Source organism: Salvia hispanica, chromosome 2 (assembly GCF_023119035.1).
Source record: "Salvia hispanica cultivar TCC Black 2014 chromosome 2, UniMelb_Shisp_WGS_1.0, whole genome shotgun sequence".
In the NCBI taxonomy this organism is placed as follows: Eukaryota; Viridiplantae; Streptophyta; class Magnoliopsida; order Lamiales; family Lamiaceae; genus Salvia; species Salvia hispanica.
Window position 1 is genome coordinate 23064554 of NC_062966.1, and position 16692 is coordinate 23081245.

Sequence of the window (16692 nt, forward strand, 5' to 3'; positions counted from 1 at the left end):
AAAGTTAAAAACTTAAAAAATATGTTTTATAATATATTACTAATAAAAAATTACAATATGACATATTTAAGCCAACACAGTCAGTAACTATTAAAATTAAAAATTATAAAATATTAATATACATATCGGGTATTTCGGGACTATCGGGATACCCGATACCCGCAAAATCAAATATAATTATACCCGACCCCGACCCGTTACCCAATTCCGTCGGGTAACGGGTACCCGATACCCGCCGGGTATCGGGTCGGATTCGGGATTACCCGTTACCCGCTACCCGTTTCGACACCCCTAGTGGAGTCGTTGTTGTTCTCCATTTAGCGATATTGCTCTTGTACAGAAATTAAGAGAGAGAGAGAGAGATATATACTCGTTAACACAAGTGGTGCAAATGAAAATGACGTTAAAATCGCATATATATAGAGTTTCGAAAATTTAAAAAAAAGAAAAATTACTGCTCGCCGATCGGGAGCCTACAATGGCGGCCAGCGGATCGGCTAGCGCCCGCGAATCGGCGTGGGCTAGCCGATTTGCTCGCCGATTTGTCGTTAGCCGGTCCCAATGGTCGGCTAGCGGACCGGCAAGCGAGCGGCTAGCCAGTCCGGTAGCCGCCATTGGAAATGCTCTAATAATATGGACCCCACTTTCCACTGACATTACTTCTCTCTTAATTCTTTTCCTTCTCTTTTACTTTTTTCTATTCTCTCTTATTAATAATATTGTCCTCACATTCCCCTAACAATACTTCTCTCTTACTTTATCAATTCCATATTAAAACTCGTGTCATTCACAATGTGTTCTATTTTTCATGAACAGGGGGAGTATCATTTATACTTTGGCTACTATATAGGAGTATACATTAACTACACAAAATGACTGCTTAATTTTGTCTTATTGACAGAACATGTAGTAGCACAAGTCCTAATAATTTTCTTAAATCTATATTTTTTAGTTTTAGATTTTAGTTATTAGTCACTAATTATTGAATTTTTTTTTTATTTTTTTATTTTTGGTTGAATTTAATTTAATCTCTATATTTTAACTGAATTGGATAGCAAGGCAGTTACATTTAGGCCCCATAGTCATAAGAACAGCCCAAATCCAGCAAAACTGCACGCCGACTCAGCAATCAGATCGATATTAAAACATGAGGTTTAGTGTGTGAAAAAATTGAAATTTATGAACTTACTTTGAGACATATTAGCTCCCATGAAGAAAAAAAAATTGAAAAAAAAATGCAAGCAATTACAAATAAAATTACTTCTCTCTCGCACAAACAAAATGCACTAGTGATTCTTCTTACAAGTAGACCAATACTCAGCCACAAGCTTTGAAAATGAGGAATTAATCTCCATAAGCCTTGAAGGTTCATCATACTCCACCAACTTCCCTGCAATCAATTCAACAAGCCTCATAAGCATGTTCTAATCTCGTACTACCTCTGTCTGATCATTTTAGTCTCCCCGCCAACAGATCACAATTTGATCAAAATTCATTGAGCTCACATTCAACTAACTTTTTCAACTTACACTTCTTAAACTTATGTTGAGAAAAAGAAAGACTCCTAATACTGGACGAAGAAAGCGTACCATAAGACAAGACCAGCACCATGTCACTATCAATCACAGTTGGAACGCGATGCGCCACAGTTATCACTGTACAGTCGGAGAACTCCTCCCTGATGATCCTCTGCAAAATGGCATCTGTGTTCGAGTCAATAGAGGCGGTCGCCTCGTCTAGAACCAAGATCTTGTTCCTCTTCAAAAGCACTCTTCCTAGGCAGAAGAGTTGCCTCTGCCCCATGCTCCAATTCTCCCCTTCATCACTCACTGCATCAAATCAAACCAATCTCAATCACTAAACCAATCCTTCTATTCCTTCATTTTTTGCCACATTAGTCTTACCAGAAGATTCTAGTAAGTTTGGAAGTTCACTGATTGTTGACTTAAGTTGGCATTTTTCAAGGGCCTATAAATCAATAATCAATCATATTAACCAAAATTTAATTAAAGTGCATGCGCTGATATTAAATTATTAATGATAGAACTCACCTTCCAAATCTCATCATCAGAGTAAAGGCCTAATGGATCAAGATTTGTTCTAACACTTCCTCTAAACAGAGTTGGCTCTTGAGGGATAATGCTGAGCTTTAGCCTCAAATCTCTAAGGCCTATAGAGCAAATATCGAGCCCATCCACGAGTATCCTCCCACCATGAGGCTCAACAAGGCGAAACAATGCGCTGATCAGAGTGGTTTTCCCGCTCCCGGTCCTTCCCACGACCCCCACTCGCTTCCCTTCTTCGAAAGTGCAGGTGATCCCCTTGAGGACTACTGGAGCATTAGGCCGATAGCGTATCTGAACAAAAACATATGTGATTCCTCACCTTCGAGTCATATCATAACTATTAACTATACGAAAGTGTACAATCCCTCACCTTCAATTCGACCAGCTCGATTCTACCCTTTTGAGGCCATGAAGCTGGAGGTCTGTTATCTGGTATGACAGCTGGAGGCTCGGGCGGTATGTTCATGTACTGTTTGATCCTCTCCACAGAGACGATGTAGTTAGCCAAACTACTATACCATCTCGACAGAAACACCTGCGCTCCAGTAAGCGCGAAAGCATAGGAAAGCGACAGCCCTACGAGACCTGTGACAGCAACATAAAACGGCCTAAATCAGCACCAAAAGGTGGAAATTTTTAAGAGCTTTGCGTTAGTAGCACGAGAAGCGTGCAAGTACCCGGAGCAATGTAGCTATTCGGAAAAATCACTAGAAAGATAGCAGAAGTGAACAACGTAAGATTCTGAAGTGCTTCAGTTCTCAAAACGAGCCACTCCAAGGCCGCGTTTGAGGACAGGAACACCTTAGCATCCCTATCGACAAGTTTAAGGTAGTTCGAGAAGAACTTGTCCGAAACTCCAAATGCTCGTATGGTTGCAACTCCTAGAGCTGTCTCTGATGCGTAGTTCATAACCGGGGCTTTTGTGGTTCCGTTGACTCTCATCAGCTCGCCCGCGGATTTTTGGTAGTATCCCTTTCATCACAGTGAAGTTCAGATAAGATAAAAACACAGATTTTTGAAGTATACATAGTTTGAGGTCTCAATTCTTACTTGGATGTATTTTGAAGACACAATAGCAAATAAGCCCACAATGAGAACTTGCCATGTTACATAGGCCATAATGCCTATTGTCGAAACAATCTCAACCGAGGCTGCCAGAACGAACTGGAACGCCATAGGTATGTCAAAGTCGAGGACGCTGAGATCAGACGACGCCTAATCAAGAAACACGTGTGAAAACAGCTTAATCAGCGTATGTTAAACCAAAAGGCGAAGAAGGTGTGTGGGAGCGAGTCTTACACGCGTTAGAATCCTCCCCACTGGGGTGGAATCGAAGAAGAGCATCGGAGCATTGAAGATGGAGTTGGTGAAGCCGGAGAAAAAGGATTTCGAAGCTTTGAGTCCTAACAGAACTGCAAAGAATGCCCTGAAATACACAAAGACGGCACTGAGCAAGGATATAAGAGTGTAGATTCCAACGACATAGACGCTACTTTTCTCCGTATTTTGGATTGAAAACGCAAGCCAAAAGCTCGCTGTGCCTTGGAGAGCCACGAAGCCACAATGAGCTACGAGCAGCGCAGCACGCGACGAAGAGTCCCTTAGATATAAGAAAGTAATGCGAGAAGGCCTTCCACCCTACATCCCCAACTCCTATCTCTTCCTCCTCTGTCAGCTGAGTTTTCGGATTCATCACAATCCCCCCGTCTCGTTCCTCCTTATCGACAGCCTCCTCTATTTGATTTGCAGGCTCTACGCGATGCTCGTGCTGATTCGAACCATATGTCTCATCAAATGATCCTATGCTGTTTGTGTGAGCAGACACGAGCTGTTCAAAGGTCGTCCCTCCGACCAGAAGTTCCCCGTAGCTTCCCGATTGAGTGACTTTTCCTCCTTCAACAACCTAAAACCATCATTTCAGGATATCATTTCAACATAATCAACAAAGAGACACTCATTATAAACAAAACAATTACCAGAATTTTGTCCACGGTATTGAGAAACTCCACTTGATGAGTCACAAGAATCACTGTCTTCTTTGCTAGTGCAGTCATCACACAGTCCTGCAGCGAAACGAGCTGTCGAAAAACATTTTTCTATTAAACACACAATAACAGTGAGGTTATGTTTTCTTACATTGAAAAGGGCTGCTGCTGTATGTGCATCTACTGCGCTAAAAGGGTCGTCGAGGAGATATATATCCGCGTCATTGTACACAGCTCGAGCAAGCTGAACCCGCTGCTTCTGCCCTCCGCTCAGATTCAGCCCTCTCTGGCCTATCTCAGTGAGATCACCAAAGTCGAAATTTTCGATATCTTTGTCCAAAGCACACGCTCTAACGGCCTCTTCGTATCTGGCCTTGTCCATCGCCTTCCCAAAGAGTATATTGTCGCGAATAGTCCCACTCTGAATCCAAGAACCTTGCGAAACGTACGCCACTGATCCAAGAACACTCACCTGCAAAAACAAGAAATAAAATCAACATTTGTAAAGAAGCAAACACTGATGAAGAAGTTAACACTTACATTTCCAGATATCTTGGGTATTTCACCAAGAACAGCATACAAAAGTGACGATTTCCCCGCGCCAACGGGCCCACAGACCGCGATCTTCTCCCCCCGTCTCGCTTCAACAGTTATATCCTCTAGTGTCAAAGAAGTTGCTTCTGCTTCCCAACTAAAGCAACCACCTAGTATACTAATTACATGGTCCAAATCTCCTCCACATCTTTGCACATCGTCTTGTTTGAGTTCGTCTTCCAACAGAAACGCGTTGATCCGTTCAAACGAAACCTTGACCTGAATCAAACAAGACAGAGCTTCCGGTATGAACCTGACCGGCTCAGACATGGTCCTAAGCGCAGCCATGACCGTGAACACAGTGCCAGCGTCCAGCAGCGCGCTCTTGAAAATCACGCACCCGAAGAAAATGGCGGACGACACAATCGTTGGAGACATCCAATACAAAACTGTCCCATATGTCTTCATATACTGAGTGTCAGACAGCCATTTGAACTCACTCTGCCTAAAAGATTCAACCAACGTCTTGAAATTCGTTTCCCACGACTGCAGCTTGATGATCTTCATGTTGTTGAGAATCTCCGAAAACGACCTCAATCGCTTGTCCTGAGCAGCCATGAACTCTGTCTGAAACTTCTGCAGTAGCCTTGCAAACGGGACGTTCATTAGCCCACAGAACGCGAAAGGGACTAACCCCGGGACCACACCTAGGCCTACGACAGAGGAGATAACACCAATGGCTAGGAACAGCTGCACGGTTGAAGCCCACCCGACGTGGAACCACATCACGGATTCGCCCATACGATAAGCATCAACCGAGATGTAATTAACTATCTCACCCGTCGAATGCCTCTGCCTCCCTAATGTAGAGAGCTTAAGCTGCTTCTGATAGACAGCCACCATTAAAGCCGACCTCATCCTCATCCCTATTCGTCTCGAATAGAAGTAAAACTGCCGGTTAGACAGCGACTCCACAACCTTCAAAACAACCAACAATCCCACCAAGAAAACACCCTTCTCGAGATCCTTCTCCTCAAGATTCGAATAGTTGACAAAAGCATAAAGAAACAAAGGAGTTGCCACAACACAAACTGTTCTAAGAAGTAAACACATCCCAGCCACCACCATACATTTCCAATACACTCTTGCAATTGCCCAAAATGTCAAGTTTTTGGCTCCCTTTTCCTCCTCAAGCGCACTCCACGCGTCGCCAAAACTCTTGTATGCCAAAAGGGCTTCATCCTCAGATCCAAGAGAAGGGATATCATCAAGATTTAGAGCTTTGGAGCTACCTAACTTAAGCAGAGGATTGATCCAAGAAAACAACAATATACTTAACAACGACGCTTCTTCTAAATCGAAACAACCCTTTCCTGAGGTTCTCACCAGCAGAGACTCAGAGAAGCTACTGTCCAAATCCAACACTTGATGAGACACAATCCCCTGAAGATTCCTCAAACCACACAACAAAAGCAACAAATTTGCAAGCCAAGGTGCTATTTCAAGAATCTCTATGTCATGAAATTTCACTAATTCCACAATATTGAATGCTGAAATCAAGAGAAAAAACACAATCCACCAAACAGATTTCACTACAGCAATCAATCTCGAACTCCGAACTATCACAGACACGGCTAAGGTGGTCCATACAAGCCCCCTTCCAAGCCATACTAAACGACTCGATTCTTCGCTTAAGGCAGCACCATAGTATCCTATGCTCACAAGAGCACAACACCCTAAAATTGCTATGCTAAACCAATCTCTTCTCCTCTCTCTAAAGCTACTTCTCCTTGTCACAAGCAAAACCACAAACAAGATAAAGGCAGCCAATAGATTGAAGTAATCAATGATGCTTCTCAAAGAAGATGACAATCTTTCTTCATGCAACCAAGAAATTTCCCCTGTGAACATCATTAATCACAGCAATTCATCAGAAAAATGTAAACTTGAAAACAAACAAGCCCTATGCACAAATGGAACAAGAATTGTACAAAATCTTAAACAAGAGCTCTTAGCAAAAAAAAATTTGTTTAATGTTACTGCATGCAGTTTGCAAATAAGAATCACATGTAAAGACAACAACAAAAAAACATGAAAAGTGCATAATCAAAGTGATTAGATTAGAAGAATGAGATGAAAATAAGAAGCAAGAAAAAGCATACGCCACAAAGCTAGTGAGGAGGCCATTGTTTTGAAGATTTTTTTTTTTTTGGGACACCACGAATTGCACGGAAAGGGGTGCTTTTATTTGTGCAGTGAGCAAAAGTCAGTTCTAGAAAATTCGAATTTTAACCTCTTTTAGATTATGAACTAAAAATTACATCCGTATTTTCAAAAAATAATCTTCTTGAACAAATCACAAATATACATGCCAATTGAACAATTTTAATTTGAATCATTTTCAAATTAAAATTTCCTGTACTGCCATTTTATCTTGCTTATTATGGAAACATGAAGTTGTACATCGATTGTGAGAACAACTGGTGCGGGGTATATAGATTAAATGGGTTTTCTCTCCTATGCTAGTCTTTTGGGATGAGTTCTCCCCAAACGGCTCGGAGTGGTGGCCGGGCAACGAACTCGTCGTGACCAACTAGTATGTTTGGGGCCGACTCGGAGTGGTGGACTGGCAAAGAATCCGCCGTAACCAACGAGAACTCAGAGTGGTGGCCTGGCAAAGAACCAGCCATGACCTACGAGAACGTTGGCCCTTAAAGAAGGGTTAAATGTTACAGACTCAATTTCCACATCGGTTGTGAGAATAACTGGTGTGGGGTATATAGACTAAATGGGTTCTCTCTTCTCATAGGCTAGTCTTTTGAGATGAGTTCTCATGTATCATCGTGTTATGAGATTTATCTGTCTTGCACACAGTGAGAGATTGAATTTGGAGTTTGGGGAGAAAGATTGGGTGGTGAGTGATGGTGTTGGATGTCATGTATGAGTTGCATTAGTGAAACCAAGGCTGAATTGTCTTTATCGAGAGTTTTACAAGTTGAAATGATGAATAATAAGCATTAATGATCTTTGAAATTTTATGAGATGAGGATTTAACTATCTCACCTACCAATTGTGACCACATCTCTCCATTTGTTTTCAGTTATCTTTCTCAATCTATTTTATCCACAAATTTCAAGTACTATATTTAAGTTAAAATTTTTAAGTTAAAAAAATATTTTTGAAGTTAAAAATATTTAAGTTAATATTTGTAAGTTAAAAATATTTTATCGACAAATTTTTGAAGTACTATATTTTTAAGGAAATTTTTGGAATTAGTTATAGTACTATATTTATTAAAAAAATATTTAAGTTAAAATTTCAATTTTTTTTTAAGTATTGCAAAATGATTAATATTAAATTTATTTTAAATCAATTAATATTTATAAATCAATTTTTGATATAAAATGTTAGAAAATATTTGATTATTTATATACATTTATCACTTCTCAATTGGCTATTGAGAATGTTGGATAAGAATTTGATAAAATGTTCCTTCAGTCGCAACTCACAATGATAGACAATACATCAATTTAGTGGTTGACCAGATGGGATTGAATTAAGATGACAATCACTTTTAAAATAACAATGTACAGATGGTAAGAACCCTTAGATTTAGGAGTAGATTTAATCTTAGTCTGTCATGTGGCAGGCTTGTTTGCCTATGTATCGTAGATTGTTTGATTATCTTTGATTTCGTATCACATATTGCTTCCCTAAATTGTCATTTTAACTATGGTGTCACGATAGTGCTCTGATTTCGTATATCATATTGCTTGGAACCATATTTTGAATTGTTTACCTATGTATCGCACATTGCTTGCATATGTATTGCAGATTGCATGTTACTTGTTGTCATGTTGACACTTTAAGAGTGGTGTCACCCTAACATACTCTAGGTTTGAGATGTAATGTTGAACACGTTTACCTTCTAATGTTGAATGAGATGAGGATTTAATTCTGTCAACTACTCCACTATATGTGACCACATTAATTTATTGCTTTGTCTCTCAATTTATTCTTCAAAGATCGCATTTTCATTTATATTTCGAATGTGGTCGACAGTGGCCGGCGATAATAATTCACATTGCTCGGTTAATATATACTCCAAACACTAGCCAAACTTTTTAAATATATAGATTCTAACTCTTTTGTGTAAATAGATTATTTTATTAAATCATGTGATTGAAATTGAACCAACCTTCAATTTTCCCACAACATGAATTCTTCACGAATTCTAGATTAGTAGGGGCATTTTGGTAAGAATCAACAGAAAAGGGGGAGTGACGTGGTATGTGAATTTGATTTTAAATTAATTTATTTATTCTTTATAGTAAAAATGATCTTGTTTTTAATGATCGCGATGCTCCTGTTTTAAATTTTTTCCAAAGTCAAAAGTTAATTTGTATATTTACATGTCACAATAAAAAGTTATCTGCAACACCAAAAACTGTCCAAGGTTTTTTATACTACTACAATATTTTATAAATTAGTACTACTCCCTCAGTCCCCAAAAAAAAAAAAACATATTTATCATTTTTAATTGTCCAAAAAAAAGTGCACATCTAAAAACGAAAAATTTTCAACAATTTCTTTCTTATACTTTTTTCCTTCTCTCTTACTAAGAGCATCTCCAATGGCTTTAGGCCAGCCATATCCTGGCCAAAAACTCCTCCTGCCACATCATCAGGACAAGAAACTGGACAAACAATAGCCTAGCTAGAGGCCAACAACATTATAAAAAACAAATAAATATACAATCACGCAAAATACGGAATTAAATTTACGACACAAATACGGAAAAATGCGATAATTTTATTAAAATTTAAAAAAAGTACAAAAAAAATTACATAATTTAAAAAAAAAAAACCATCTTGCTTCCACACACGATCCCCGGCTCACTCCTCGTCGCCGCCGTCGCCGCTACCCGAGATCCCCAAATCTGGCGCAGCTGAGGCCCCATCGTCTCCCCTGGCCCTACGTGCGCGGGCCAAATCGGCCTGCATACTCTGAAGGATCTCGAAAAGAAACCCCTTCTCCACAGGGTCCTATGCTGTCTTCCATTGATTGACGATTTTCCACATGTTCATCGCCGTTTGTTGACGCCCGAGTTCGGCAAGATCGGTTGTCGACTTGCCAGTAGGGAGGATGCCGACTGGACCTCCTGGGACCTGGGCGACTCCCCTAGAACGGGCCCGTTGCGCCGTCCTTTGACCAACCGGGCGGGTGCGGCGAGTAAACGATGGAGGGGACAGGAACTCCTGAGCATCGTCGGGGAGCTCGTGAGAACCACCGCCGCTGCTGTAGTCACCGACATAGTTCAGCCGCTGCTTCTTCGGCCAGCCAGCATCGACACCCGCCCGAAACTTCTCAGAATTCATCAGCACCACATAACAGTTCCAGAAGGTGAACTCCTTATAAACATTCTTCAAGGGGAACTGGGCCTCCGCCATCCTCCTGACATCGTCGTCAGTTTGGCCGCTGGTCTTCATGCGGAGGTTGTTGGCGTACTGATGCACTATTTATTAGCACTAAAAATATCTACAAGTATACAGGGTAGATCTAGTATAGCTATAGGTCAGTAACGGGTTGTCGAACACGGGGAATAAAATCACCAATTGGCTATCTTCTACTAAACTTCTTTTACTATTTGGAGAACCAGAGAATTTTGTGAAAACGATTAAATTCAAAACAGAAAGTGGATGAATGCAGCACAAACTAGAGATCGAATAAATGAGATAAGAGAATTCCAGGTATGTGCATTCACAACTATGGTTATACAAATTCCTTCTACAATACCCTAGCACAGTCTATACTTCGATAGGACGAGTCACAGAAGTTCTGCACATGCGGTACAAGCGTAGATTACTAACACTAGGGGTGTCAATCCTAGATTCGTAACTCCTAGAAACTCAAGACACTTGAAAAGTCCTCACTCTCAATTAATAGTGTCGTTTCAAGGGAAGCTAATTATAGTGTCTGTTAAGTGGATCTAACTCGTCAACCTCCTCTCACGATTATGTAGCAAGTTATAGCAGATCAGCATCGAATGTGTCACTCAAACATGCAGTATTACGGAACAACTTAAGGAAGAAACAAAGTATAAACAAAACGGATATAAAATAGAAAATGGAATTCGTATAAACCAAAAGAATGTTATTAACACATCCCTACAATCTTATAAATTTAGTTACACATGATAGAATAATATAAAAACATAGTTTGAAGGGAAAACAATGTAAATATAAGAACTAGAGTGATAAAACCCAAAAGGTAGAATCCTGTAGCCTTGATCTTCATTTGACTTCGTCTTCAACCTCTTGCACAGTGATGAACTCTCAAATTTTTTGCTCTAGAATCGTGAGGCAAAGAGTGTAAAAGTTGTCTACTAATGAAGAGGTTTAAGGGGGTATATAGAGGGAGTAAGTCGAATCCTATGATGGAGAGGAAAAGATTGGCTAATCTTGGTAAAATCTGGAGAAAATCTAATTAAATTCGTGCACCGCCTTCTCGCAGCGGACCGCTGCACCTTGGCCAGCGGTCGCTGTGCATTGTCCGAAGCCTCGGCAGATTTGGGTAGCGGTCGCTGCATGTCCTACAGCGGTCGCTGCAAATTAGTCCAGTGGCTACGGGATCTTCTTGAGCGGTCGCTGCACACGTCCCAGCGGTCGCTGGGCGTCTTCAGACTTTTCAGCCCAACTTTGCGGAGCGGACCGCTTCAAGCGCAGCGGTCGCTGTGGTCCAGCGGTCGCTGCGACACACGCAGCGGGCCGCTGGGCGTCTTTGAACGCGCCAGACTTCCATTTTCGACTTTTTCCTATCTTTTTGGCTCAAATATGCACAATTCTCACAAAACATGTCAAAATACCAAAATAGATAAAAATATATGAAATATAGACATGAATCACGGTTTAGACACTAAAAACAGACCAAATAAGGGCCCTAAAATAGTGCAAAATATGAGCGTATCACGTACGACCCCGCAAATCAGGAGACCGCAGCCCTAATTCGCTCCCACTGCTTCCGGCACTCCTCCCCGCTGTGTGTCTTCCCGTGCGGGCAATGTGTCTTGTAGGCTGCTGCAATCTTAGCCCACAAGTTGACGATCCTCTGATTGTTCGACTGGAGAGGATCATCGCAAACAGTCACCCAAGCCTTGGACAGCCCGACGTTCTCGTCATCCGTCCACTTCCTCCGTAAATTGTCGTCATCAGTCGGCTGCGACGACTCGCCGACCACCTTTTTTGCCCTTGCTCTTCTTCTTCTTCGGTGCGCCCCGACCTCGACCAACTCCCCCCGTATGAATGGGAGTGTCTTCGTATCGATCGACTTGTTCCAACAACTCCACTAAGGAGAAAGTGTCATCTCCAGTGAATTGAGTCTCCACTGGGGTCGATGTGTGGGAAGACGCAGTCAAAAAATCAAGACTGGAGCGATAGACATTGTCCCCCTCCCCCGACTGCACCCCCGACAACCCCTCCCTCCCCCCCCCCCCCGGCATCCCCTGCATCCCGAACTGCATCCCCGGCATCCCGAACTGCCACCCCTGCATCAGTGGCATCCCCCCTCGGCATCCCCCCTGCCACACCGGCATACTACTACCCCAGGCTGCCATCCCGGGCATCATTTGTTGCCAATGGTACATATTGTAGAACCCACCCATCGGGTTCCATCCACTTCCCACGAGTACCGTGAGAGTTTGCGACCCGGACGTCACTGGAGTAGCTGGAGTGGAGTCTAGGGGTAAAGGTGTCAAGTGGGCCGGCCCGGGCCTGACAAGGACCGGCGACATTTGGGCCCAGCCCGGCCCGGGCCCACGTCTGGAACGGGGCTGGGCCAGGCCTGGGTTTAAGTTGACAGGGATGGGCCCAGCCCAGCCCGAGCTCAGTTAGCAAGTGGGCCCTGGGCTGGGCTGGGCCGAGCTAATTTACATTTTCTTAAGATGCATAAAAAAACAAATGATGTATTCATACTTTCATATCCAAAAAGAAATGATGTCTATATAATTTCATAACCAAAAAACAAAAAATGTCTTCATAATTTCATATCCAAAAACAAAAATTCATAAGACTTGGCTAATCCGGATAATTTTGCCAATCATATGTGAAATTGGGCTCTTGAGAACTTGAATAGTGATAATCTGTAAACGGAAAATAAAATCTCTCTATATCCGGCTCTTGATCTTCTTGATTAAACACTATATCTTGTTCGCCATCGTCATCTTCTTCCGCCATTTCCTTGATTTTATATCTTTCCAACCTCTGCAATTTGTTCATTCGAAATTCTTCATCCAACCAATTCTTCAAGAGCATGCAAAATTTGATAGACTTTGGAGTCAATCGAGTTCTTCTATCAGTCACCGTCCTTGCACCTGCACTAAAAGCACTTTCGGATGCTACACTTGACATTTGACATTTTAGTAGATCACGTGCAATTATGGATAAAATTGGATAATTTTTTTGTTCCATTTTCCACCAATGCAAAATATCAAAATCATCTGAATTTTCCACCAAATCTAAACTTAAATAATGTTTAAGTTCATTTGTTGATTTTGTACTAGCATCATTCTTCCTCTTTTTTATTTTATCTAGAAGTGCATAACTAGAGGAAGAACTATGGTTGTTACTCTTACTACTAGATGATGGCATAGTAGTTGACAATGTATCTTTGAAAGTAGACGTACATGAACTAACAAGAAAATTTAAAAAATCTTCTAGTTCTTCATTCGATAAAGGATTTTCAATACCAAGACACAAGTAATATTCTTCAAGATAAACTTCACAACCATCCTTTTTGCATCTTGGATCAAAAATATAAGAAAAAATAGCACAAAAGGGAACACTTTCATAATACTTTCTCCATTTAGTCTCCATTTTTGCAATAATTTCTCTCACATTTTCAATATATCTATGTTCATCAAATAATTTAACAATATTAACCATATCACGCAACATAATATTAGAAGTAGGATAGTACGAACCAGACATGATATTAGTCATATTGTTAAATGTTTGCAAAAGAGGAACCAAGATATCAACAATCTCCCAATTCTTCTCACTAATGGCAATAACACTAGAATTCTTTTCTTCTTCAAAATAACGTATTATTATTGAAGAATAAGGTTTTGCTTCCATTAGCATTTTATAAGTTGAAGACCATCTAGTTTTTACATCAATATAAGGAATTTTGAATTTCATTTTCGCATTTCTCATCATTCTCCTATATTTTTGCAATCTAATCGATGATGATATAATATAAAGCAAAGAATCTCTTATAAGATCTATATGAGGTCTAACGCATTTCATTCCATCACATACACAAAGATGTAGGATATGACAAATACAACGAACATGGAAAAATTTTGCATCAAAACATGGCTTCAAATTTTTTTTGAAAAAGTCTACAGCTTTGCCATTATTTGGAGCATTATCCATTGTAATAGACATGATCTTATCACTTATTTCCCAATAATTCAAAGAAGACATAATAGCTTGATATATAGATAGCCCATCATGTGGATGCTCTGATGAAAATTCAATTATTCTTTTTTCTAACATGAAATTTTCATTTATCCTATGAGCCGTAACACATAAATAATGCAAGCCTTGTCTCCCAAGCCATAAGTCCGTAGTTAATGAAATTTTCGAAGTTAATTTAGAAAACAAATTTTTCAAACCAATAATTTCATTTTCATACAGTTTATAGCCATCTTTATAACAAGTGTTTCGAGAAACATTTTTGTAACGAGATTGAGCTTTTTTCATTAAATTTGAGAAATAGTGATTTTCAACCAAACTAAATGGGAGTTCAGCTCCTATAATCAATTTAGCCAATTCAACCCTCACCTCATCTTGTTTATAAGCATGATTTGCAACGGTGCCACTAGAAACATCTAAAATTTGTTGTCGACGATCGTCTAACAAATAATTTTCCTTCCAATTCTTGTGCCAATTGTTTAGATGTCTAGTTAGAGTACAGGTACCACTATTAAGTTTAAAGGAGAAATCTTTTTTGCATAACATGCACTTTGCTTTATCACCCTTTAGAACAAAATAATTCCACACCTTACTAGTCTTAGATCTAATAGGTGGATTTTTAGCGCAAGTAGAAGAAGTTTGAGATACTGCAATCGGTTCTTGTTCATCTTTCTCTTCTTCTTCTATTGTTTCAGGTTGTACCATAGACTCTAAAGATGGCAAGACAAGCTCACGTTGTTGTGGTATTTTAAAAGATGAATTACTGGGTTTTTCCAAAAATCTTTTCATCTTGAAACAAAAATTGTAAACAACAAACCAAGTTCTAATCAATAAAGCAACTAACTGATAATAAAAGTAAATCTGACCGACATAAGATTGTGAAGATCGTGGTCGGCGAGGCGATTCAATTCAGCAACAACAGACACGTTCCTCTTCTACAACAAATATTAACAATGAGATTAATTAAAATAAGAAGAAACCATGAAAAGGATAATTACAAACAATAAACTAAGTATTATTTTGAAAGCAACTAATGCAAAACAAAACTAAATCTTACCAACAAAACATGGTGACGACTGTCGACAATAGACCCGTTTCCTCCTCTACAACGATCGAATAGTGATCCGAGAACAACCAATATCGAATTGTTTGGACACCACAGGTTCACAACAATCAAATCCAATGGAGTTATTATCAGAATAGAATTTAGAGAACAAGATAGAGTATGATTGTATGAAGGAGGAGGTTCACAACAATCAAATCCAATGGAGTTATTATCAGAATAGAATTTAGAGAACAAGATAGAGTATGATTGTATGAAGGAGGAGATGAACATGCAGAGAGTCAACCTATATTTATAGGAGAATATGAGAAGTGAATAAAATAGCCGTTGAATTCTTGGAAGAGGAATAGACTCTCATCGGTAATTAGTAATTACCGTCTCTCTGCCTTCTTTACCTATAAGTAATTATATCTATTAATAGTTATAGGGAATGACTAAAATCATGAAAAATTTAATTGAAAATGGAATATTGGGAGGAGAGAAAAAAATATGAAACGGTTAAATCATATCAAGATTAATTGAAACTAAGTAATTATATCTATTAATAGTTATAGGGAATGACTAAAAAGTCTAAAATCATGGAAATTTTAATTGAAAATGGAATATTGGGAGGAGAGAAGGAAATATGAAAAGGCAAAATAATTAATTGAAATTAAGACTATAATTAGAGATGATCTTATTATGATCTTATTAATATACATACGCATATATACTAGTATTAATTAATTATCACTACAATCAAGGAGTAATGGAACCATTCAACTACATATATATACAGCAATTTAAAATATTTAAATTAATATGAAAAAATAAGCACAAATTATTCATAAAATACACTATATTACTAATTTTATAAGAAATATATGTTGGGCCGGTCCTGGGCCGGGCCTGGACTGGGCCTGGGCCGGGCTTCGGATGGGCCTGGGCCCAGGCCGGTCCTGGGTTTATAAAATGGCCCAATTGGAGCCCGTTTACACTATTAAGCCCAACCCAGGGCCGCGCTATTTCACTACCGGGCCGGGCCTAGGCCGGCCCATGCCGGGCCTGGGCCGGGCTGGGCTGGGCTGGCCCGACCCACTTGACATCTTTATCTAGGGGTGTCGAAACGGGTACCCGCACCCGATTTTCGCCCAAAAGTTAGTCCCGATACCCGCCCCGCATTTAGTCGGGTATTACCCGATACCCGAGTCGGGTATCCTGCACCCAACACCGCGGGTACCCGACCCAAAACATTAATTTTTTTTATCAGATCTTCTTTTTTAAAATATTATTTGTATATTTTAGATGATTGTTTTAAAAATATTACTTGCTGAATGTAATAGTCTCACTTGAAATACTCCGCAAGTCCGCAAATATGACAAATTCATATAATGAATTGAAGCCAAGTAGGCATCACTTCTAATTTTCAAATAAGAGAGAGTCGAGCAAAATTGCTGAAGAAAAAAAACTCATAGTTACCTTACCTGATTGAATTAGCGGCTGCAGATGCGGGTGGAAAGAGGAGGCGGGTGGAAGGAGACAAGGAGTTGAATTGTAGAGAAGAGAAAAGACGGAAACCCGATTTGTGATCT

The 16692-nt window shown here is 39.9% G+C and overlaps 2 protein-coding genes across 2 annotated transcripts in view; both read right to left on the minus strand.

Moving 5' to 3' along the window:
- Window positions 1-1153: 1153 nt before the first annotated feature.
- Window positions 1154-6784, minus strand: LOC125205230 (ABC transporter C family member 8-like). Its single transcript, XM_048104055.1, is given in 13 exon segments — window positions 1154-1390; window positions 1590-1829; window positions 1905-1968; window positions 2052-2357; window positions 2437-2651; window positions 2744-3038; window positions 3117-3281; window positions 3366-3641; window positions 3643-3969; window positions 4043-4129; window positions 4203-4523; window positions 4592-6486; window positions 6748-6784. Coding segments are annotated over 13 exon segments (4320 nt in total). The 5' UTR covers window positions 6773-6784; the 3' UTR covers window positions 1154-1286.
- Window positions 6785-15492: 8708 nt separating this feature from the next.
- The window catches only part of LOC125206503 (ABC transporter C family member 8-like), a 4949-nt gene continuing 3749 nt past the window's right edge, over window positions 15493-16692 (minus strand). The window contains exon 8 of the mRNA XM_048105753.1: window positions 15493-15516. Coding sequence (XP_047961710.1) covers window positions 15493-15516 — 24 coding nt within the window. The remainder of the gene's footprint in view (window positions 15517-16692) is intronic.